This window comes from Gracilinanus agilis, chromosome 3, assembly GCF_016433145.1.
Source record: "Gracilinanus agilis isolate LMUSP501 chromosome 3, AgileGrace, whole genome shotgun sequence".
Lineage (NCBI taxonomy): Eukaryota > Metazoa > Chordata > Mammalia > Didelphimorphia > Didelphidae > Gracilinanus > Gracilinanus agilis.
This window is the reverse complement of record NC_058132.1, coordinates 377,595,018-377,619,472: the sequence shown is the minus strand read 5'-3', so window position 1 is coordinate 377,619,472 and position 24,455 is coordinate 377,595,018. Positions and strand designations below refer to the sequence as shown.

The following is a 24,455-nucleotide window of genomic DNA, read 5'->3' as shown; positions in this document are numbered from 1 at the left end:
GCAGGAAAGGACTTCAGGAACTAGCTAGTCCAATTCCTGTGTTTTAGAGATGAAACTGAGGCACAGTTAGACTGAGGAGATTCTTGAATCTGCACGGAACTCCTCTCCATTTCAGAGAGCTTAAGGACAACAGTTACAGATAGCTATAATAATAGATAGAAGGAATTAAATATATACATGCAACTTTAATCTGTATGTATAAAAATAAGGCTATTCCATTGGGCTAAATGCATATCCTTCTTTCTAAACAAAGTCAGGGAATGTTTGAAATCAATAGATTTTAATTTTTAAAAAAAACATGTTTCTAAAATTTAAACATATTCACAAACTTCCTCAATAGTGACTTCCTGCCTAGGGGAATGGATCATTTCCAGCAGAGAAAAATCTAGCTCATTAAATGTACCACTGTCAGCTTTTAAAAACCAGTTTAAACAGTAAGGTCAGTGTTTTACTGATTCCAGGGCTGGTCCTGGGACTGATAATAACTTGTACCTTTATAGTGCTTTTCCACCAAATGGTCCTGCCTTGGTATTAAAAAATATAGAGGGGGCAGCTGGATGGCTCGGTTGATAGAGAGCCAGATCTAGAGACAGGAGGTACTGGGTTCAAATCTGGCCTCAGATATTTCCTAGCTGTGTGACCCTGGGCAAGTCACTTAACACCCATTGCCTAGCCCTTACTACTCTTCTGCCTTGGAACCAATACACAGTATTGATTCTAAGACTAAAGGTAAGGGTTTAGATAGATAGATAGATAGATAGATAGATAGATACATACATACATACATACATACATACATACATACATAGATAAATACATAGATAGATACACAGATAGATACACAGATAGATAAATAAATAACTAAATAAATTTTTACCTCTTGATTGATATTTAGAATGTCCATGATTCTTTTGCTTAAAGGCAAATATCTTCAATATCTTCGGAGGTTACCACTGATACCTCATCAGGGATTAGTTTATCAGTTTGCTTTTTATTTTAGAGATAGTTGAGATGTAATGGGACAAGCCAAGGTGAATTTGGATTGAGGTGGGGTAAAGAAGGAAAGCTCAGATCAGGGTCTAAGAAGAACAGGTCTGGGGAAGAGACTACAGTAGGGAGGAAAAGAAGAGGGAGAGTAAAAACACACTTATTGATAACAAGGGGGAATCCCTAAAGAGCCAAGAAAGCCAATGGAAAATAAAAGAGGTTGCTCTTTAGCTGTTTTCAGTAATATTTGGTATCATTATCTGGAGTTTTCTTGGTAAAGACACTGGAGTGTTTGCCGTTCCTTCTCCAGCTCATTTTACAGATGAGGAAACTGAGGTAAACAGGGTTAGGTAATGTACCCAGGATCACACAGCAAGCAAATATCTGAGGCTAAATTTGAATTCAGGAAGATGAGTCTTCATCGACTCCTGCCCCAGTGCTCAATCTACTGCAAGATAGGAAAATACCAAACTAAGTATCCAAGTCTGCCTCATAATTCTGTCTGAAGTTGACTCTAAATCTTCAAATGCATTTGATAAGCAACAGTTCTGGGAGTCTGGGGAAGTCCTTTAATCCTGGGCCTAAGTTTTCTCATCTGATAAAAAGAGTTAAATTTGATCATCTCCCAGATCCCTTCCAGCTATAATGCTATAATAAAGCAGTGTACCAAACAAATGGAAATGGGGGCCACTAATTAGTACATAAGGATCTCTGTGTGCCACACACTGGCTTAGAAAATGACACATTAACATTATCTACGTTCTATTGGATTTTTGTAATTTTGTTAAGTATTTCCTAATTACATTTTAATCAAAAGCCACAATCAGCCGTTATCCTCTTATTTGACATATCTGCAAAGCAACCTCGGATTCTAGAGGATCCATTAATAAAGAAAGCTCACATCTTCAGTGACTTCAAAAGTAAAAAGGTACATTGGAAACTACAGCCTTATCTCCCTGATCATTTTACCTGGAATTTGCATACCCTGAGGTTTTCTGGACCTCAGAAAAGATAGTAAGCAATGGCAGAACAATGAGGGACCAGTCACTTGACTAGTGCAGGATTTAGGAGGAACAGCCTAGAGTAGTGCAAAGAGTGCCTTACTGGGAGTCAAGAAGCTTCCTTTAAATCCCAGCTAAAATCTGACCTCCTACAGGAAGCCTTTCCCCATCCCTCTTAATTCCAGTGCCTATTCTCTACTCATTATTTCCTATTTATCCATAGATAACCTGTTCTGTACATATTTGTTTGTACATAGTCTAACACATTAGATGGTAGGCTCCTTGAGGGTAAGATCTGTCTTTTAACTCTTTTTGTGTCCCCAATGCTTAGCACAGTGCCTGGCACATGGTAGGTGTTTAATAAATATTTATTGAATGAATGAATGAAAGGAAACCTAAATTTAACTCTCCTTCTGACACTGACCTTAGGCAATTCATTTACTCTCCCTGAGGTTCATTTACTTCCTCTTTAAAGTGTTGATAACATTTGTGCTATCTCCCTCACAATGAGGTTATTTATAAAAAAATAAAAAAAAAAAGATCTGTGATTTCATGAGCATAAAGAGCTCCCCAATGATGAATTCCCTCTGCTAATGCAGATGGGCAACTTCTCCAAAATATATAGTCTTAGAGAGGTAACTGGGATACTAGGAGATTAGGTGATTTGGTCAGGATCACTTAAACAGAAAGTATCAAAGGCAAGACCTGGTTTTGAGTTCAGCTCTCTGCCCCACTATTCCACACTCTCTCTATGTATAAAACCAACTCTCACCAACATTATACAGACCCTTTCTCCCTTATTTTTCTCTAAGACAATCAAGCCTAGTGACCAGGATCAAATATAAATACCTCTTCTGGCCAAATGTGAAGGCCACTATTCATCCTAGGTACTATGAGGAGGAATGGATATAATGCTAGACTTGGATCCAGGAAGACCTAGGTTCAACCCTTGCCTCTAATATTAATTAGATATGTGACCTTGGGCAAATCATTTAATTGCTCAGCTTGTGAACTGTAAAATCTGTAAAACTGTGAAAATACCATTCATCACAGGGCTGGTAACAGGGTCAAATGAAATCATTTATATTAAATTTCTTACAAATTTCAAATCTATATAAATATCACTTATTATTATTTTACTAGGCAATTCATTCACAAAATGCAAAATACATTTGCTTTGTTCTTTTATTTTACCCTCTCTCCTTTGCCGATCAATTTATTATTCTAGTCTTTTTTTTTAAGCAATTTCTTTCCTTACTCACCGAGGATATGCTGTTCCCCAGAAAAAAGGCTTTTGGAGTTCTCCTGCTGGAAACCCTGGAAAAAGAAAAAAAGAATTGAATTTAAATATCTGTACTTATTTCCATCCACATCCAGAGAGTTTCTGGCTAATGGGCATTCTTTGTATTCCGAGAGCCCTCCTAACTTCCAACCATGATTCTGCAACTTTATTTGAAATGACCCAATCAAAGAATCCATTAAGATAATTTGCTTTAAAATTGGGACACAAATGCACTATTGGTGGAGTTGTGAAATGATTCAACCATTCTGGAGGGCAATTTGAAACTATGCCCAAAGGGCTATAAAACTGTGTATACTCTTTGACCCCATGATACCATTACTGGGTCTGTACCCAAAAAAGATCATAAAAAGGGGAAAGGACCTACTTGTTCAAAAATATTTGTAGTATCTCTTTTTGTGGTAGCAAAGAATTGGAAATCAAGGAGATGTCCATCAATTGGGGAATGGCTGAACAAATTGTGGTATATGATGGTGATGGAATATTATTGTGCTATAAGGAATGATGAACAGGATGATTTCAGAAAGAGCTGGAAAGACCTACATGAATGGATGCAGAGTGAAATAAGCAGAACCAGGAGAACAATGGACAAAGTAAAAGCAATTTTGTGGAACAATCAAATGTGATAGACTTTGCTACTCTCTGCAATACAATGATCCAGGACAATTCTGAGAGACTTATGACAAAGAATGCTATCCACCTCCAGAGAAAGAACTGTTGGAGTAGGAATGCAGATGAAAACACATGATTTTTCAATTGTTTATTTGGGCATATCTTTGGGGGTTTAGATTTTATGAGATTATTCACTTACAAAAATAAACAATATAGAAATATGTTTTGTGTGATTACCCATGGATAACCCAGATTGAATTGCTTGCCAACTCCAAGAGAGGGGAAGGAAAAACCAAGGAAGAAAATTTGGATCATATAACTTTGGGAAACATGATGAAATTTGTTGTTACATATAATTGTTAAACATAAGCTTTTGTTTTTCTGTAAATTTGTTTCAATTTATGTGTGATTTTTTTGTGTAAATCATGTTTAAAAATTGTTAAATATAAAATGTTATATATAATAAAAATAAAGTAAAACAAGATTTTTTTAAAAAAGAATGCTATCCATTTCAGAGAAAACTGTTGGAGTCAAATGCAGATCAAAGCATTAGTTTATTTATGGTTTTATTTTGTGGTTTTGGTTTTATGTGAGTATTCTCTTACAACAATGACCAACAAGGAAGCACATTTTGCATGATAATACATGTATAACTTAGATCAAATTGCTTACCATCTCCAGAAGGGATTAGGGAAAGGAGGGAGGGAGAAAATTTTCTTACAAACCTTAAAGAGCTATAGAAATGTTTGCTCTTATCATTAGCATGTGAGGAGGTATATTACTATCTTACAATAGATCCATAAGGGGGGAAACTATTCATAACATTACCAAGGCCCACGTCATTTCAGAATAACATCATTAGGACTTTATGACCACAAATGATCATAATACCTAAACATCCAAAAGTTGAGGTTACTCCTTCTGCCTATTCTCACCAGTGCAGCGGATTCTGCTACGGATCTAATCATCCCCATGACATCGTGCCAACAAATGGGAAGTTTTCATGGAACTAATTAATGGCTTTGGGTAGAGTCTACATAGTCATCACCAGATAGACTAATGCACCTACTATAAGGGAGACAGTATGATATAGAAGAAAGAAAACTAGACTTGGGATCCAGTAGTTCAGGCACATACTGTATGTTCAGCCACATAGCTATATGTGATCTTAGATAAGTCACTTAAGTTCTCCAGACTTTCATTTTCACATCTGTAAAATGATTACCTGGCCTGGTGGGTATGAAATTCAAATGAGATATACTGAAGATAAAACACTTAATAAAATTTAAAACCTCCAATAATATTAGCCACTATGATTATTCCTACCAGTTCACTTTTGTTGATAATGGTGTTTAATATTAGGTGTCGAATCTAATTTCAAAAGGCAGATTTCTTCAGTTTAGAATGTGCTTTCCCTTATATGTTCATGCTTTCTCTGTCTCTCAGTCTCTGTTTCTCAGTCTCTGTCTCTCTTTGTCTCTCAGTCTCTGTCTCTCTTTCTGTCTCTCTGCCTCTCTTTCTCTTTTTGTCTCTGTCTCTCTCTGTTTCTCTCTCTGTGTGTCTCTCACTCTCTCTCTCTCTGTCTGTCTCTCTCTGTCTCTCTCTCTTTCTCACTATTTCTCTCTCTCTTTGTGTGTGTCTCAGTTTCTGTCTCTGTCTCTCTCTATTTCTCTCTCTCACTGTTTGTGTGTGTGTGTATCTCTGTCTCTGTCTCTCTTTCTGTCTCTCTCTCTCTGTCTCTCTTTCTTTCTGTCTCTCTCTGTCTCTGTCTCTCTCTTTCTCTGCCTCTCTCCTCTCTCTCTCTCTATCTCTCTCTCCCCTCCAATCCAATAATCCCAGTCAATCACATATTTCTTCTATTCAACAATTCAACAAATATTTATTAAGGACCTACTCTGTGCAAGACACTGCCAGGTACCAAGGATAGCAAAGGTGAAAACATAACAGTCACTACCTACAAGGAGTTCATAGTCTACTGGGTTTCCAGATATTTAAAGTTTTTTTTTTTAATCTTTTTTTTTTTAAACCCTTGTACTTCGGTGTATTGTCTCAAAGGTGAAAGATTGGTAAGGGTGGGCAATGGGGGTCAAGTGACTTGCCCAGGGTCACACAGCTGGGAAGTGTCTGAGGCCGGGTTTGAACCTAGGACCTCCTGTCTCTAGGCCTGACTCTCACTCCACTGAGCTACCCAGCTGCCCCCTGATATTTAAAGTTTTTAAAGGAGGCGATGTCATCACAGTATTCTGACTATTTAGTCGGATATCTCTGATTTCCGTAAATCAGTCTCTCATCTTTTATTTAAGCAATGTGTCTGCTTTGAGAATCTCTCCAAAGTCCAAAACAGACGCATGCTTTGATGACAATTCCCCCATCCATCCCCTAAATGTGGCACAGGTCTAAATCGGCAGAAAGATCATAAGCCCTGAAATCACGTAGCATCCACCCCTGAAATCACGTAGGCTTCCCTACGCATTACTACATGCAGAATTCTTGTAAGTTTTCAAACCCAGAGCAAAGCACTGGCTGCCATTTCCATGCCCTCTCTTTTCAGCCATTCACTGTTACAGCCCTCAGTCGCATGCCGCTGCCATGACGTTACTCTGATCAGCTCTATCTGTTCACCTTGTCAGGGCCAAAGCACCCAGTGCTGATAAAAAAAGAATAATCGGATGCCCCTCTGCCTGTTTTGCTTGAGTGAATGGATAAATGGCTTAAACCAGTTTTTTTGGCAAATGCAGACTAGCTAGAATGATAGCTCCAAATCCCGACAGGGTCAACTCGGTATCTTATCTTTTGAAGTAGATAAGTTGTATTAAGCAGAGCTAGAAAATAAAAAATGAAGAGAGCATTTTCCTTTTCTCTAGACTTCTCCTGCCCTCTCTCTCCCTCATATATATCTTCTTCCTTTTTTTCTTTGACTTCAAATTACCCTCGCCACTTGTTTCATGCTTTAATGCTACTTTTCTCCTTGAAGCTCACTACCACTTATTGAATTCTTTCTCCCACCCCTCTCCTGGAATTAATCACAAATATTGAAAAAGAGAAAGAACATTTTTCTTCTTCTTGAAAAAAAGAAGTGGAATGCTGTCAATACCTTCTTTCTAACTTTCTCTAAAATATTGTTATGCTGTATCAGGTTCTTAGATTCTATAATAAAGTCAATCAATGAACATTGGCTAAGTATCTTCTATGTGGCAAGCACTGTGCTAGGCTCTGTGGAGACAAAGACCAAGAAATGGTGCCTGCCTACAGGAGCTGACATTTTATCAAGGAAAAACAGTAAGTAGACAAATCAACAGATATAAAATATATTTAAAGTAAATGAATTAATTTTGATGTCAATAAAGACCTTTTGTGGGAGATGATCCCTTAAGTTAAAAGCACAAAATCATCATAAATAATCTCTCTAGCAGTGCAGGCTGTGCCTAGAGAGCAGGACAACAACACAGTCCTAGGCATTTCCTTAGGAAATCATACTTTCTCATATGCCTCCCCAAAATGGGTGGTATCCAAGAGGATACACTGATACCTGTTGCCAATTCATGTCCAAGAAAAGGAACGTGAAATCCAGGGCCAAGATAAAAGAAAAAGCTTTTGTTTATGAGCAAATCTATTCTCTGTGGGTCAAATAGCAAAGGCTATAGAAAAAACTCTTGCATGGGTTGCAAGATGAATTAGGTGACTACTAAACATCCCTTCTGGTGATGCAGTGGCTAGAACATTAGGCCTAGAATAAAGAAAACTTTTATAAAAATTATATTATATTATATTATATTGTATTGTATTGTATTGTATTATATTATATCATATCATATCATATTATATTATGTTATGTTATGTTGTTATTTTATGTTATATTATATTATGTTATGTTGTGTTATGTTATGTTATGTTTTGTTATATTATGTTATATTATATTGTATTATATTATATTATAGTATAGTATAGTATATATTATATAGTTATATCTTATATTGTTATTTATTTTTGCTATTTAATATTATGTTTACCATATTGTTTATAATTACATTATATTATATATCATAAATTATAATAAATATATTTGTAATTATAATATATTGTTTTATATATAATACATAAATCACTTATAAAAACATATAAATATAAAATAAATAAAAGAAAATTCTTCCTGAGTTCAAATCTGGCTTTAGACATTTACTAGCCATGTGACCCTGGATAAGTCACCTAACCCTTTTGGTCTCCGTTTCCTCATCTGTAAAATGGGATGGAGAAGGAATTGGCAACCCACTCCAGACCTTTACCAAGAAAACTCCAAATGAGTCACAAAAGAGTAGAACATGGCTAAAAACAAGTGAAAATCAATATCCCTTCCAGATGGCAAATTCCACAATGCCACACTTTTGTGGAGTTAGATCCATGAATACATTCATCCAGTACTAAAATATTAGATTCTAATTGTCTATAAGTAAAATATATGCTGTCTTGGGATGATATAATAAAACATTGAGAGGAAAAGGGAAAGGTCATTTGATAGCTTCCTTCTATGTAATATAGTTTTCATGTTTTTAAAATAATTTACATTTAGTCAGTCTCTCCAGATCGTGTTTCACAGGAATTGCTATCATCATCCTTTCTAAGGAGAGAGCTCTAAGCCTTACCAGGAGAGAAATATGGTTAGTCCCTCTCATACCTCCTCCATAGCAGCAGCAGGATTTTTCACTTCCACTCTTGGGGACCTGGGAGAAGGCATGTTTTTATGGTAGAAGGGGAGAGTTAAGTTGAAATATGACCTATGATTCCATGAGAATTATTGTATGATATCAAAATATATTGATGCATTTAATAGGATACTCACTCTCCAAAGAATCTCTGCTCAATAGCAAACTCCGGATGGATTTGATTATCTAACTTTTCCCTTCAAAAGCAATAGCTATGCCATTCCAGTAGAATGGCTATTACTGCAAACTAGATTCTACATAAAGTATATATTTATGAAATACTTTGCCCATCAGAAAACATGTATGAACAAGAAGTAAAAAAGAGAGATTGAGAATTTAGAGGTACCTACAGGTTAATAGTTTTTAGTGGAAATCCTTAATTTGGAGTTAATGAACTTTTCCTTAATATATTCTTATATATATTTGGTATTTTATTTTATATAATTAATTAAATTATATCCATAATTTATATATAAACACACACACATATATAAGTATATATAAAGACAAATATATATCTTTGGTATTTTCTTTTATTCATTTGAAAGTATTATTTTGAGAAAGGGTCCATAGATTTCACCAGATTACCAGAGGGTCTAGGACTTGGAAAAATAAAAGTTAAGAATTCTTCCTTTAATGAATGAGGTTTCTCTGTAAGTAGGCAAATCCATTGCTATTTTCCTCTATATGCCTAATCTTCATTCTTTGACCCACAGATCAGGGGCCATAGTGTCACAAGTTCAGAAAGCAAAGTTTTTTTATTGGTTTATATAGAATTGGGAAATTATGACTCCTCATCCTCTTACTCCCCATTCCCAACCTATCAATTACTTCCACTTTAAAGCACAAAATGCTTATAATTAAGCTCATAACTACTACTATTATTTATCTACTGACCTTATGAGATGCTAGGCACATTATTTAGCCTTTCTATCTTCTCCAATTTTCTAATCTGTCTAATTAGAGCTAACAGAGCTAGGACATAGTACTTTGAAACCATAAACTTCTAAGATTTTTCTGTTATTTGAAAAGTTTTGTTGTTATTCACAGTTCCATGACGCTAATTAGGGTTCCATCTCTCATTAAGTTGAATGTGTTCACACTTCCTTTTCTCTTGGCTTCTGCGATTGACTATATCTAAAAAGATGACATGGACTTCACAGTGTTCACTGTCAAATATCTTAAACCCAAATGGCTAGCTTTTTTTTTTCATTAAAAGGAAAAGCTGATAATTTTTTTAAACTTAACTAGAAACCACCAGAAGACCTAATCTAATCTCAAACTGGAATTATTTTATTCCTGACATTCTATTGTTTGAGTGCATCAGAAGCACTGGGATTACTGAATTAATAATCTTTGCTATCAACTATGAGCCAAAAATCAAAAGTAAGCTAGAGAAGGAATGAACGTTACTTTTTTTAACTTGTCAACTCCGGAATCATAAAATGGGATCTGAGGAATATTAAGGTGTACATGGTGAAGTTTATGTGTTAGTTATAAAGGTATATATACATGCAGATGCATATATACATGAAGATAGTCTGTCCAAACATGCACCAATCAATCCCACACAAATGCAAGGAAAAACTCTGAGGCATTCAAAATCTGCCAGTACAGAAGCATATTCTGAAAGGTCTGTTAACAAAAAACATATGAAGTTAACTGCACTTAGTAATGAAAAGTACAAGCAAAAATAATGAAACCTATTAGAAGGTAGTTAAGGATGCTAATCTTTGCAAACTTCTGCTTTGTCAATCAATCAACAAGTATTTATTAAATACCTACTCTGTGCCAGACACTGGTAATAAAAGCAAAAAGAATTGTTCCTACATGCAAGGAGTTTACATTCCCAAGGAGGGGGAAAGTTCATGTACAAGTATATTCAGAATAAATAAAAAGAGATAAATTGAAGATTGTTAAATATAAGGTATAGGGCAGCTAGATGGCATGATGGATAGAGCACTGGGCTTGAATTCAGGTTGACTCCTCTTCATGAATTCAAATCTGGTCTCAGACAGTTACTAGCTATGTTACCCCAGACAAGTCACCTAAACCCTTCTGGCCTCAGTTTCTTCATATATAAAATAAGCTGGAGAAGGAATGGCAAACACTCCAGTATCTTTGCCAAGAAAACTCCAAATGAGGTCACGAAGAGCTGGACCCAACTGAAAAGCAACTGAACAACAACAAACACAAGGTAGTTGGGGAAAGAAGGGATACTAGGCTCATCAAGAAAGGGCTCATGTAGGGCTGTTGAGGATATTATTGCGGATGTAGACACTAAATGATAACTCTTATCCAACTATCAATAATATGGAATTAGGTCTTGATCAATGATACGTGTAAAACCCAGTGGAATTGTGTGTCGGCTAAGAGGGGTTAGGGGGGATTTGGGGAGACGGAAAGCACATGAAATATGTAACTAGAAGAAAATATTCAAAATAAAAAAAATAATTTCAAAAATAAAAAGAAAGAAAGGGCTCAGGTAGAAAGTGGTACTTGAACTTCCTCTTGAAGGAAAGGAGGAATTCTCTAAGGCAAAAATAGAAGAAAGTACATGCCAGCCACAGGGAGACAGCCTGGACAAAGACCCCAAAATAAGAGATGGAGTGCTATGTGTGAAAAACAGAGAGGACAATTTGGCTTGAGCCAAGAGTGTGGGAGTGAACTAGAATCTACTGGAAAGGTTAGTTTGGGCCAAGTTGTAAAAAGCTTTTAAAGCTAAAAAGAAGTGTTTATATCTGAGAGGCAACTGGGAGCCACCAAAGTGGGTTGAGCAGTGAAATAAAATGGTCAGATCTGTGCTTAAAGAAAATCATTACCTAGACTATTATAATAGCTTCCCAACATGGTTACTGCCCACACTCGGTCCTCTCTCCAGACTATCTTTCACTCAGCTGCCAAAATAATCTTCCTAAGGCACAGAAAATGTCACTCTCCTGCTCAAAAATCTGCAGCAATTCCCTGTTGCTTCTAGAATAAAATAAAAAAATCTTTAGTTTTATATCACATTGGTCTCCTTCATTTCTTCTACATTCCAGTCAAACTGGACAGTTGGCTGATGCCCAAACTTGCTCCATCATTTCTTACTTTCATGTGTGCATTCACATGGGTGAGGAATTCTGCTCCTGGAAGGCACTCACTCAGTTCTCATATCTCAGAATCTTTACCTTCTGCAAGGCTCAAAACAAGACCACCTCCTTCATTGTCTTCTCAGATCCACACAGAACAAAGTATTCTCTACCTTCTCAAATATCCCTGGACTCCATTGTGTGGATCCTTCCTTTAAAATTCCCCCCTGCCATAATGAGTGTATTGGTTTCACATTACCAACCTCCCTCTCTAACTCCAAAATGAATATACAGTAAGTTCCTTGGTGATGACAGGAATTGTTTCATTTTTCTCTGCAAATCTACAATTTGCTGCAGCTAAGTGGTGCAGCGAATAGGGAACTGGACCCCAAGTAAGGAAGACCTGAGTTTAAACACAGCCTCAAACACATCCTAGCTCGGTGACTGGAATCATAGAGTGAGACATGACTGAAATGACTGAACAACAAAAATCTACTACTTGACATTTTTTCCTACAAATGAAGTCAGAAAAAGGAAGGTAAGAAAAAAGAAAGTTGCAGATAAATGGAAGACGAGGTCAAAAATATTACTTAGAAAAGCCAAAAAAAGCAGTTAATGGGCCAAAGTTGGAAAGGATGGAGAGAAATATGTCAGAAAGTGTGATACCAGAACAAGGAATGAGAGAAGCCAAAGACTTGTCGAGTACATGGAAGCTTCATCAATCATCTAATCAATGTACAAGTCTTTAAGTGTCTACTACTTGCCAGGCTCTGTGATACACTCTGGGGATACAAGCATAAAGAATGAAAAAGGCCTAATGTAAACGAAGTTACATTTTAATGGGGGACACAGCAAGTGCATATAAAAATATATGGAGCATAAATATAAGGTAGTTAAATACAAGATGTTTAGGGAGGGAGGGTATTAGAAGTTGAGGGGCTCTAAATCCCAAAAGTATCAAATATCTTTGCAAAAAAATACGTATATTATATATATTATAGTGAACTAGAAAATAACTGTGATTAATGAGGGAGATAATCCTGATCATTTGCTTATATACACTCAGACCACTGACATGTCAGAGTTAAAACCAGAATCAGCAAAAAGCAAAAAGAAAGAATAATAATGAGCAAAGGATACAACATATAAATAGGAAAAAATAATCCCAAACTGTTTAAATAAGTAATTTGCCATCAAAATGGATGCAAGAAATAACACTAACACCTTAAAATATTTTATATACTAATTTAATTAATGGGCAAAATTAATTGTCAGAACAAGGCACCCAAAAGGACTAATGTTTGCCAAATGGAGGGATGGCTGCCAAAAGCAATATCAGGTTAGAAAATGAGCTTATTTATAAAATCTTATAAAGAAAGATGATGGACAATTTTGAGCAATGGAGTATCATGAAGCAGAAAGAAGCAATGGAACATATAACTAAGCAAAGTCATCACAGGGCAGCAATGTGGCTCAGTGGATAGTGAGCCAGGCCTAGATGTTGGAAGTCCTGGTTCAGATCTGGCCTCTGACACTTCCTAGCTGTGTGACCCTGGGCAAGTCACTTTACCCTCATTGTCTAGCCTTTCCCACTCTGTTGCCTTAGAGCTGATACGCAGTATTGAGTCTAAAATGAAAGGTTTTATAATTTTAAAAAGTCATCATTGTGGACATGATTGGGGATGTAGACTCAAAACGACACACTGATGCAACTATCAATAATTTGAAAATAAGTCTTGATTGATGACACATATTAAAGCCAGTGGAAATGAGCGTTGGCTATGGGGGGGGGCTGACGGGGTGAAGGGGAAAGTAAAAATATGAATTATGTAACCATGGAAAATTTTTCTAAAAAAATAAAATATTTAAATCTAAAAAAATAAAAATAAAAGCCATATGTGATTTAAAAAAAAATAATCACAAGGGGGGCAGCTGGGTAGCTCAGTGGATTGAGAGTCAGGCCTAGAGAGGGGAGGTCCTAGGTTCAAATTTGACCTCAGACACTTCCCAGCTGTGTGACCCTGGGCAAGTCACTTAACCCCCATTGCCTATCACTTACCACTCTTCTGCCATGGAGCCAATACACAATACTGACTCCAAGATGGAAGGTAAGGGTTTTAAAAAAAATAAGTCATCACAAGAGAACTTAAAGACAAAAAAAAAAAAGAAAAAAACCATAAAGAGGACAATAGAATAAACAAAGAGTTATAAAAATTATCGTAATAATTTTCTCTATAAAGGGCTGGAACCACTACACTTAATACCTAACATCTTAATCCTTCATGTGTTTACAGGGAATGCAGAAATGGCACTAAAGAGAACAAAGATGAAAAAGACAGCTAGATTGGACCAAATAAATATATAAAGAAGAGATCTGTGATGATTCAATAAACATTTATTAAGTAGCTGCTGTGTACCAGACACTATGCTAAACACAGAAGATACAAAAAGAGGTCAAAGAGAATAGCTGTCCTGAAGGGATTTACAATCTAGATGACAATTATAAAGACATTTAGGGAATAATATGCAATGCAGAAAGAAGAGGAAAAGATACCAAATGTCTGTGAAAATCTCAGACTTTATTACTATCCCCAAAAAGGAAACCAAGAGGATGTCAATTACTACCAAGTCATCAACTTTCCCATTTATATGAAATTTGTATGACAGTCAACTCTACATGAAAGGAAGATATCCTTTATAAAGGGAACAAGCTGGCCTTCACAAGTGGTATCTAACAATCCCATTTTACCATATCACAACTGACTTTGAGATGCAGGAAAAAAACCCTACTATGCTTATTGTTTGTCAATTATGAAAAAAGCAGTTCATGAACCAAAACATCACCGGGCAGACTATTTTTCAGCAAAGTATTGCCCATCAAATTGAATTAAATGATTCAAGATTCCTTCAAAGACACAAAAGCAGAAATAACCCTGGTCAATGACCATCTTCTAATCATAAATATTAGGCAAAGTGTTATTCAAGGAAGTGTATGATCACAAAAAGTGTGATGGAAGAGTTCCAAAAGAGAGTCTGTGTTAAAGAAAGATTTCTTGGGGATGGTGAAGTCTTCCATATGTTCCTGTTTGCAAATGACATTGTTCCAATGGCATCAAGTGCCAGGATATTTGCAGGACCCACCAGGAAGGGATCTGTAATCACTCAAGAGTTTGGTCTGACCATCCACATGGGAAGGCTTTTGCTGCTCCAAATTACTTATTGTAATCAGATCAGAAAAGTAGCATTGCGTGGACCATTCATTAGGGCATGGCAATCATGGAGCATTTTCTATTTGCATTGTAAGGGGATCTTGCTGTCACTCCTGAAATGATAGTCATCTTTATGTAATCACTAGCATCTTTTGGAGGTTATATGAATGTCAACCTCTTCCTTTACTGGAAAGTGCGGCATTCTAATAGATATGACTCATGTTTAGTGATAGAGTAAGAGATAACTTGGCCATCTTGGCCATCTGCTACCTTCCTGAAGTAACATCCATATGTTTAGAACTGATTTATAGGAAATAGTTTCTTAAAACCTCCCCTAAGACTCTCTCTATTCTATCCTACATTCCTGACTCAAAATCTTAAGGTTTCAATGAAAATAATTCCCCCTTCACTAGTTATTATAATAATTTAAATGGGTTTGATAAATATAAGAATTTTTTTAAAAGTCGTTGTGATCACCATTTAAAATAATTAAATATTAAACTATGAGTATGTTAGTAGCTTCATTACAGCAGGGTAGAGATAGTAAAGAGGGAAATGTAAGAAGGAGGTAGAAAATATTGTCTGCTAAATGCCCTATAATTGCTATTCCAAAGAAATCCAGCTCAACTCGGACAGGTTCCGATATCCAACCTGGAGTCACTGTAGTCTCTTCAGCAAGTCTTATCAGCGCAGAAGTCCAAGGCAGAAGAATCCCTCCATCGCAGAAGACTCTCCAACACAGAAGTCGTCCAGTGCAGAGACACCCAGGCAGCAGATTCTGTCTTTCAACAAGAGCCACCAACGCAGCAGAAATCTGTTGCAGAGACATCAACGCAGAAATCTCCTTCAGCAAGAGCCACCAATGCAGTAGAAATCCATCGCAGAGACATCAACGCAGAAATCCTCCTTCAATGAGAGCCACCAATGCAGTAGAAATCCATCGCAGAGACATCAACGCAGAAATCCTCCTTCAACGAGAGCCACCAATGCAGTAGAAATCCATCGCAGAGACATCAACACAGAAATCCTCCTTCAGCAAGAGCCACCAAGGCAGCAGAGTGAATCAGAATCCCCTCAGCTGGCTTTTATAAGTTTTCTCCACCTCACTTCCTGTCTCTCTGGTTTCTACTTCCTCTCAATGTGGGCCGGTCTAGCACATCTCTGGAACCAATCAAAGTCTCCCAATTTGCCTAGCACTGCCCAGGGGAGGGCAGTGCTTATGGTCTTTTAGGACTAACTAAGTGTTAATGAATAAGTAAGTATGAAAGGTGAGGGGCTGCAAGTTCTTGATTGATTAAGCTAAAATAAACAAAAAGAGTTTAAATTCTCTTTCACATTATGATGTGATCTCATGTTACAATGTCCAATACCTCATATTCTACATTAATCTTTATCTTTCCAATAAGTCCATTTGTGAAGACTCTGATTATGTTGCTTTTCTATTAACTACTGTGTGTGTGTATAAACATTAAATTTATTAAGTTTATATTTAAGCTCTCTATATTTTTGTATGTTTTGTGGCCTTCTAAATTAGAATGTAAACTCATTATAATTAGGACTCATTTGTGAGTTCAGTACCTACTGTGTTGCCTGGCATACAACAGGTACTTAATAAATACTTGTCAAATAATTCTATGCATTTAAAGGTGACAATAGCATTGATGGTCTCTAGTCCAGTTATCAATAATATGTAATTAGGTCTTCATCAATGATACATGTAAAACCCAGTGGAATTGGGCGTTGGCTAAAGGGGGTTGGGGGGCTGGGGAGAAGGAAAGAACATGAAATATTCTATGGGAAAATATTCAAAATAAAAATTAAAAAATAAAATAACATAAAATTTGTAAACTATTAAAAAAAATTGCACCGATGGTGATTGTTAACGAATTACAGGTATGTACCTTTTGAAAAGGCTAAAATGTAATGGACATAGCTTTTGTTACCACATGTAATAGAGTATATGGGAAGGGAATACACATTTTTTATAAAACATTTACTATGTGCTTTTTGGGAAGCAACAAAGGAACCAAGAATCCATTTTGTGAAAATGCATTTCACAACCAAAATAACAAAACCAAGTTATGTATAGAGAACATGTTGTTAATTGATAATAATAAAATTTAAATTTCAAAATAAAAGGTATCAATAAGCGTTAAAAAGGCATTTTTGGGCCATGTTTTTGTTTTTTGTTTTTTGTTTTACATTGGTTCTCCCTATCTTGCCTAGACTGGAAGTACAGGGATGAGAGGATCTCAGTACTGACCTATATTGAAGTTTTGACCTGTTTGGTTTCTGACCTGGACTGAATCACCCTCTTCTGACAGCCTTGTGGCTGGTTCCTTTTCCAGAGTCAAGGGTGGAGGAGTCACTATAGTGGTTTTAGCCTGACTGTAGCTCAGAAATCCTGAATTCCATGGATCTACCAGATTCAGTCTCCCCAGTTTATCAAAGATTATAGGAGCACACCACAGCCAAATAAAACAAAATGATTCTTAAGTTCCCTTCATTTAAAAAAAAAAAAAAGGAAAGGAAAGGAAATATATTCCTTTATACTAGAACATGAGAGTTTGTTCTATTAAAAAAAAATTTTTCATAAAGAAGAGTAAATCTGGAATTTCCAGATGTCAGCTAAGGCCACAAGCCAAACATGAAGCAAGAAAAAAGCAGCATTTGTTTTTGTAAGAAAGACAGGTTTTTGTCCCTAGCTCTTATGTTTTGGTCTCCTTTGGCTTAGGGAGGCAAGTAAGGGTTTCAAATTCCCTTGCTAGCCCATTTGGTAAAGCAACCCACTTTTTTGAACTGTATAGTTTAAGGTTTTTATTATGGCTACTTCCTAATTGTTTTCTTGGGATGGTTGGAAGGCCTGCAACTGGGGATCCAGCTGCATCTCAACAGGGAACAGCCATCTGTGCAGAATCTTCTGAGGAATGTGCTCAAATGGCTTTCACCTTCGGAGACTGGTTTGATGAGTTTTGTTAGTAGTTTATGCACATTCCAGTTAAGATTTCCAGAACTGCCTATAAGGCCCTTAAGTATTTCATTTAGATTGCTTAATTAGTCTTCAAGTGAATAAACCTATTTTCCCCTTGGTTTGATCACTACTTAATTTGAGCCCTCCCCATAAAACTTCTAAATTTGCACAGTGAATTTTATTGAAATCTCAAGTTTAAAACAACTTTTTTCTGGGCTAACTAGGATGTCTAGTGTAGGCTACAATGTTATACTAATTAAGGTGGGCTTTTTTTAAACTAGGAATCATTACAGAAATTCCAGGGACTCATGGAGATGAGATAAGCAGAGAATCGCAGAACTTCTAAGTCTCAAAGGATTTCTGAGGCCATGGAGTCCAAACCATCAATAAAAAACTGCTTCGCTATAAAGCAGACAAGTGGCTATATAGATGAAGCTTAAAAAGCTCTAATAAAGAGAAACCCACTCCCTCCCTAGGCAGCCCACTCTTCTTTGAGGTGGATCTAATTATTAGAAAGTGACGATGAGCCTATGTCTACTGCTTTGCAACTTCCATCCATGGTTTGAAACCATGCAACCACCCCTACTCTCCTTTAACCTACTATATAGCCTTTCTTAACCTTTAAGATCTTGCACCATGATAACAGGGCTGCAAACTTGGATTTTCTTTCATGGTGAAAAGGGTGTGGTGAATGACAGAGTGAGAAAATAACCATCATGGAAATTATTACACTGCACCTTTGCATAAGACTGTTAGCTTTTTCAGATCACTAGAAAACATAAAGAAAACTAGAACAGACCTTAGAGGTCATTAGCTGCATTTCCTCCCCTAATTTTGCAAATGAGGAAACTGAAGCACAGAGTAACTAAATGACTCACCCAAAGCCTTTATTTGGTAAAAGAGTTGGAAGTCAACCACAGGTCATGTGATTCCAAACCCACCACTTCTTGAATTATGATTTGCCAAGAAGAGGAGGACACCATAAGAGGATGTTTACAAATGTTAATGCATTATATCTTCAAAATACTCTGGCAAATGGAAAATGAGGGGATGCCTTTCGATTGGGGAATGGCTAAACAAATTGTGTTATCTGTTGGTGATGGAATACTACTGTGCTAAAAGGAATAATGAACTGGAGGAATTCCATGTGAACTAGAACCACCTCCAGGAAGTGATGCAGAGTGAAAGGAACAGAACCAGGAGAACATTGTACACAGAGTCTGATACACTGTGGCACAATTGAATGGACTTCTCTACTAGCAGCAATGCAATGATCCAGGATAATTCTGAGGGACTTATGAGAAAGACACTATCTACATCCAGAGAAAGAACTGTGGGAGCAGAAACAGAGAAGAAAAACAACTGCTTGATCACATGAGTCAATGGGGATATGATTGGGGACATAGACTCTAAACAATCACCCAAATGCAATTATCAATAATATGGAAATAGGTCTTGATCAATGACACACATAAAACCCAGTGGAATTGCATGTTGGCTACAGGAGGGGGGTGGCAGGAGGGGAGGGAAAGAAAATGTAACCATGGAAAAATTCTCTTAATTAATCAATTAAATAAAATTTAAAAGCAAAATAGTCTGGCAAAGTCAGTTAGGACTTATTTACTTGTTCAGACAAGCTACTGCTGCTTTTCGTATCCAGACATAATTTACATTCATAGCATAAGATGCTGGACATACTAGTGGAGTCCAAACCATGAATAAAAAATTGCTAGAAGAATATCTAGCAAATATTCATCTCTTAAATATTGTTTCTCAGTAGGATATGATTGGTTTGGGATTATCTTCTGATCACTTTGTCATTTCTTAGGGTAGAGGACCACAAATTCTATATCCAAGTTAACCCCTTTCTAAAACAAAAACCAGTTCCATGCTGATCACACATAATGAATAGCAAAGAAGCCCATTCATCTATATTGCAGCAAAATGGAAATCAGGGAAGGTATACATAGGAAAACATATCAAAAAATACATAAATAATAAAACACAGCATAAAGGAGCTCTTCCACTGGGAATTCAACTGAACCAAGGGAGACGGTCTTAGATATCACCCAAAGGGAAAGTCCTGAAAGACTCTAGAGTAGCAAGTTAGGGAAAGGGATGTGATGAGACAATCTGCTCCTTTCATATTTTCCCAGAGTCTTTCCCTTCAGCAACCTGAATTGGGATTGACCTCCTCCATTTTCTCTCTCATAGCTTGAAGAAACTACACTTGAAGAAAAGATTCTCATTTGGAAAATCTCAGAGAGTAACTTTCTCTTAAAGAGTCCTCAATGGAACTGAAGTTCTCACCTCTCTTCAATTCTACTTTATCCCCCATGTAAAACAGAATTAATTTCCACAAATCAGGAATAATGGGCTTTGGAATAGGGATTATGTAAATAAAATCCTTTCCAATTTTAAGTCCTATATATAGGAAGGATACTCACAAAATTCTGTAAACTAGTTTAATAGACAATAGCCTCCATTCCCTCCTTCCATACCACCCTCACCCCCACAGAAAAGAGAAGAGAAGGTTCTGGAGATAGGGATTGTTTCACTCTTTATCTTTGTATTCCCAGCAACTCTTTAGTGTCCTGCACACCATAAACACTTAATAAGTGCCTGCTGAATTAAATATCAAGTGAATTCAGGCATAAATCTTAATAATATGAAGACCTAAGGTGATTCAGTCTCTGTTAATTTGGTTTCCAATTTGTAGAGTCAGGTACATCCCAAATCTTGAGAGTAAACCCTAAGGCTTCTTGCCTCTCTCTCCAAACATTATTATTTCAAATTCTATTATTCTGTTAACAGAAAAATTCTACCTGTGACTATCTTGTATTAATTGTAAGGTTTTTAACTAGCTTAGGCCCTGGCTTTGAAGAAAATATGCCTCAGATTTGTTAGGCACCTTATCTTGTAAATAGTGGAATATCCTTGATTAAATTAAAGCAATCAACTGCTCTGTGTACTTCAAGTAAGCTAATAGAATTACCCATTTAGCCCTCAGGGATGCTTGTTTTCAATGCATCAGTTTATTTGCTTATAATAATTCAAGAATCTATTTCAGATGTATTAAAATGGAAGCTAATTTTAGAATAAGGCTTTTTGCAGATATGCATTCTATGCTGAATAAATTAAATTATATAAATTTATACCAAAGCTCTGGGTATATAAAGTATATTAAATCTAGCATTTTTTAATTAAAACAAAAAAGAGTCAAATGTCTTTAGTATAGTCATCAGCCTGACAATTTCACAAAGAACTACGGCTACTGTCCCTGTCAAAGATCCCTGGATTAAGCCCCAAATTCCATCTGTCAAGACCCTCAAGAGGAGAACAACCCTTATGGAGAAGCAGTTCAACATCCAGCTACCAACAACAACAACCAAGCAATTGTCAATGATGAACTGATAAATCCAAGAGCCCCAGGAATAACAATGGCACACAGGCTAAAAGTGCAGTCACTGTTCTTTATACATTTTAAGTATTTAATAAATGTTTTTTTTCATTTATTTATTCTTTTAAGTCCAATCACTCTGGAAAGAACCCTCCTTCATAGACTAAATGAATAAAGTTTGGGTGAGTAAATACTTGAGTTCTCTTGGTTGCTAAGAACTCAAGGGTGAATGCTGTGGTAAGCAGAGCTACTCTTCTGCTCTCTTTGTTGATCCTCTAAGGCTTCTAGCAGGTTAATTAATCCAGAAAAATGCAAGTTCCCCCTTAACCCTTCTGCCTCTACATATATTGGATTTTAATTGATACAATGGTGTGATTTAAATTTTCTTGTACAGAAATGGCCTGTGCTATCTAGCTTGAAGAGTAAGAAAAATTCTCAACTATAACTATAGAAAAAGAAGAGACATCAAGCCATAGGCAAGAATCACAGGATTTCATATCAAGCCCAAATAATAGCTAAAATGTGTGTAGTTGGGAAGGGAAGGAGGGAGATAAGTTCTATCATATGACTTGGGAAAACTTGCATGGAAATTTGTGATTACATGTAAATGGTAAAAAATAAAATATTAAAATAAAATAAAATGTGTGTAGTGCTTCAAGTTCTACAAAGTGAAATACATACATGATCTCATTTAATCTCTCCAACAGCCCTATGAAGTAGGTGCTATTATCAACTCTCCTCCTGCACCTATTATAGGTCAGGAAACTGAGGCTCAGAAAGATTCAGGGATAATTACTTGTCCCTGTTCTGTCACAAAGCTAATGAGTATATGGAGCAAAACTCAAAGGAAACAAAGCCTTACAGTCTAAATACAGCAAGCTGTGCAGAAGGACATGCTGCCTCTTTGTAGAATAATAACAATGGAAACCACTGAGGAGCATAATTTTGGAACCAGTATCTCCTGAACTAGCACAGTGCCTGGTTTATAGTATAGGTGGTGCAATGGATAGAGTGCTGGGCTTGGAATTAGGAAGACTCATCTTCCTAAGCTCAAGGATGACCGCAAACATTTACTAGTTCTATGATCCTGGGCAAGTCATTTAACCTTGCTTCCCTCAGGTTTCTCATCTATAAAATAAACTGGAGAAGGAAAAGGCAAACCATTCTGGGATCTGTGCCAAGAAAACCCCCAAATGTGGTCACAAAGAGTGGGACATGACTAAAACAACTCAACAACAACAAAATAAATATTTGTTGATTGAATGCGTGAGTAAAGATATATGATCCTGGACTGACTAGGGTCTAGACTCTTGCTTTGCCATTTGCTACCTCACTATGACTTTGGCCAAATCACTTTCAGTTCTATGAGGCTAATATTTCATATTTGTCCCCCATTTCACAATTGACACTATATTTCTACAAACGATATCTCATTTGATTGTCACAATGATCCCATAAAATAAGCTTATGATCTCCATGTGATCTGTTTTTAAAATGAAGAAACAAAGTGACTTGCTCATGGAATAACATGAGAAGTTATTACAGGACCTCCTATGTACCAGGCACTTTGCAAATATTGTCATCTTTGATCTATCAGCAACCAAGAAACTGAGGCAGAGAGGAGTGAAGTGACTTGCCCAGGGTCCCACAGCTAATAAATGTCTGAGGATATGAACTCAGGTCTTTCTAATTCCAGGTCTAGAGCTCTATCCACCATACCACCTTGCTGCTTGCAGAATAGACAGTCAACCTCAGATCTTCCAAATCCAAATGCAATCAATAGTCCCTGTACTGCTCTATGATTTCTCTCATTTCTTCTCAAATCCCTCATGAAAACAGAAGTTGATTTAAGCAGCATAAATCAAAAGATGATAATGATTACTGGAATGAACTTTATATAATGATGTTACTAAGTATAGTTACTTCTTAGCTACGGAACCCAATTAAACAGATGGCCACATGCTGATAGGATCAGCCCTTAATCGATAGGGACATTCACTTTGGGAAATGACCATAATTTCCTATTCCTCAATGAAGAAAATAAATGGAATAAAGGAAGGGAAAGCTGTAGGAAGTCATAAGGAAAATCTCCACCATTATTTTCAGACAAGAATATTAGCTGGGAAAGGAGGAAAGGAGTGAGGGGATAGAGTCACCCAAAGGATTATTCATGCTCTTGCCTGTGAATGTAATTTACAATGAGAGCAAGCACTGGTCATTAGGAAAATAGGAACAGCTTGAATCTCTTAATTAAAACACTGCTCAAAACTGTTCATTCCAAAACCATTCTGCCCATGAGGCTTCAGAAAGCCACTGTACTATTTTGAAACATCTTCCTCAGTAAACTTCTGATTAGCTCAGTTCTTCCAAGGTAAGAGCATGGGGGGATTCTTGTAGGGGCTGACCCTCTCTGAGCAGCAGTGGACATCATGGACTGAAATAAAGGGCACTGCCCTCACTGTTGTGCATATTCCAAAGCCCAGGAGGGCAGCAAGCACATGCACACTTCATAATGGTAGCTCTTAGAAAAACAGGATGAAAAACAGCATTGATGGTGGTAAGGAAGGTCAGGTCATAATTTTTTTTATTGCAAAAGCTAATTTCAACATAATTTTTTTAAGTTCTTCAAAATCTAAAGTTTAATTTAATAGCTTCCAGAAGGTACCCACCATTCTAGAACACACTTCTTGCCCCAAACTATAAACAATCAATTGATCAACAAATATTTATTATCAATGTAACAAGAGTTGCCTAAATCATTCCTTCTGCCTATTGATAACTATTTTTTAAAACAGAGACATAATAATAACCAAAGCTTATAGTCATATAGAACTTTTAAGAATGGCAAAGACCTCTGAACACATCGATCCTATAAGTACTATCATCTCCATTCCAAGAGAAAAGCCAGGAAGTGTTAAGTGACTTATTCAAGGACATACAGCTAATAAGTACATGAAAACAAAATTTGAATCCAGTTTTTCCTGTTTCCAAACAGTTTTCTAACCACCATACCATTTTATAACTAAATTTTCTTTCAAACAGTTTATGTCCATGGGTCCCAGGAATCTTAGGTTTCAAATAAGTAATTAGGAAAGATAATACCAATTTGAAATTTTTTCATAAACTTTTCTTCAATACACTTTTTGCTCTATTAATATATATATATATTTGTGTATATATATATATATATATATATATATATAT

The 24,455-nt window shown here is 36.4% G+C and overlaps 1 protein-coding gene across 1 annotated transcript in view; it reads right to left on the bottom strand.

The window, feature by feature from the left end:
- Positions 1–24,455, bottom strand: part of PHEX (phosphate regulating endopeptidase homolog X-linked) — a 259,726-nt gene that overhangs the window by 30,038 nt on the left and 205,233 nt on the right. The window contains exon 16 of the mRNA XM_044666816.1: positions 3,251–3,305. Within this exon, the coding sequence (XP_044522751.1) occupies positions 3,251–3,305 (55 nt within the window). The remainder of the gene's footprint in view (positions 1–3,250; positions 3,306–24,455) is intronic.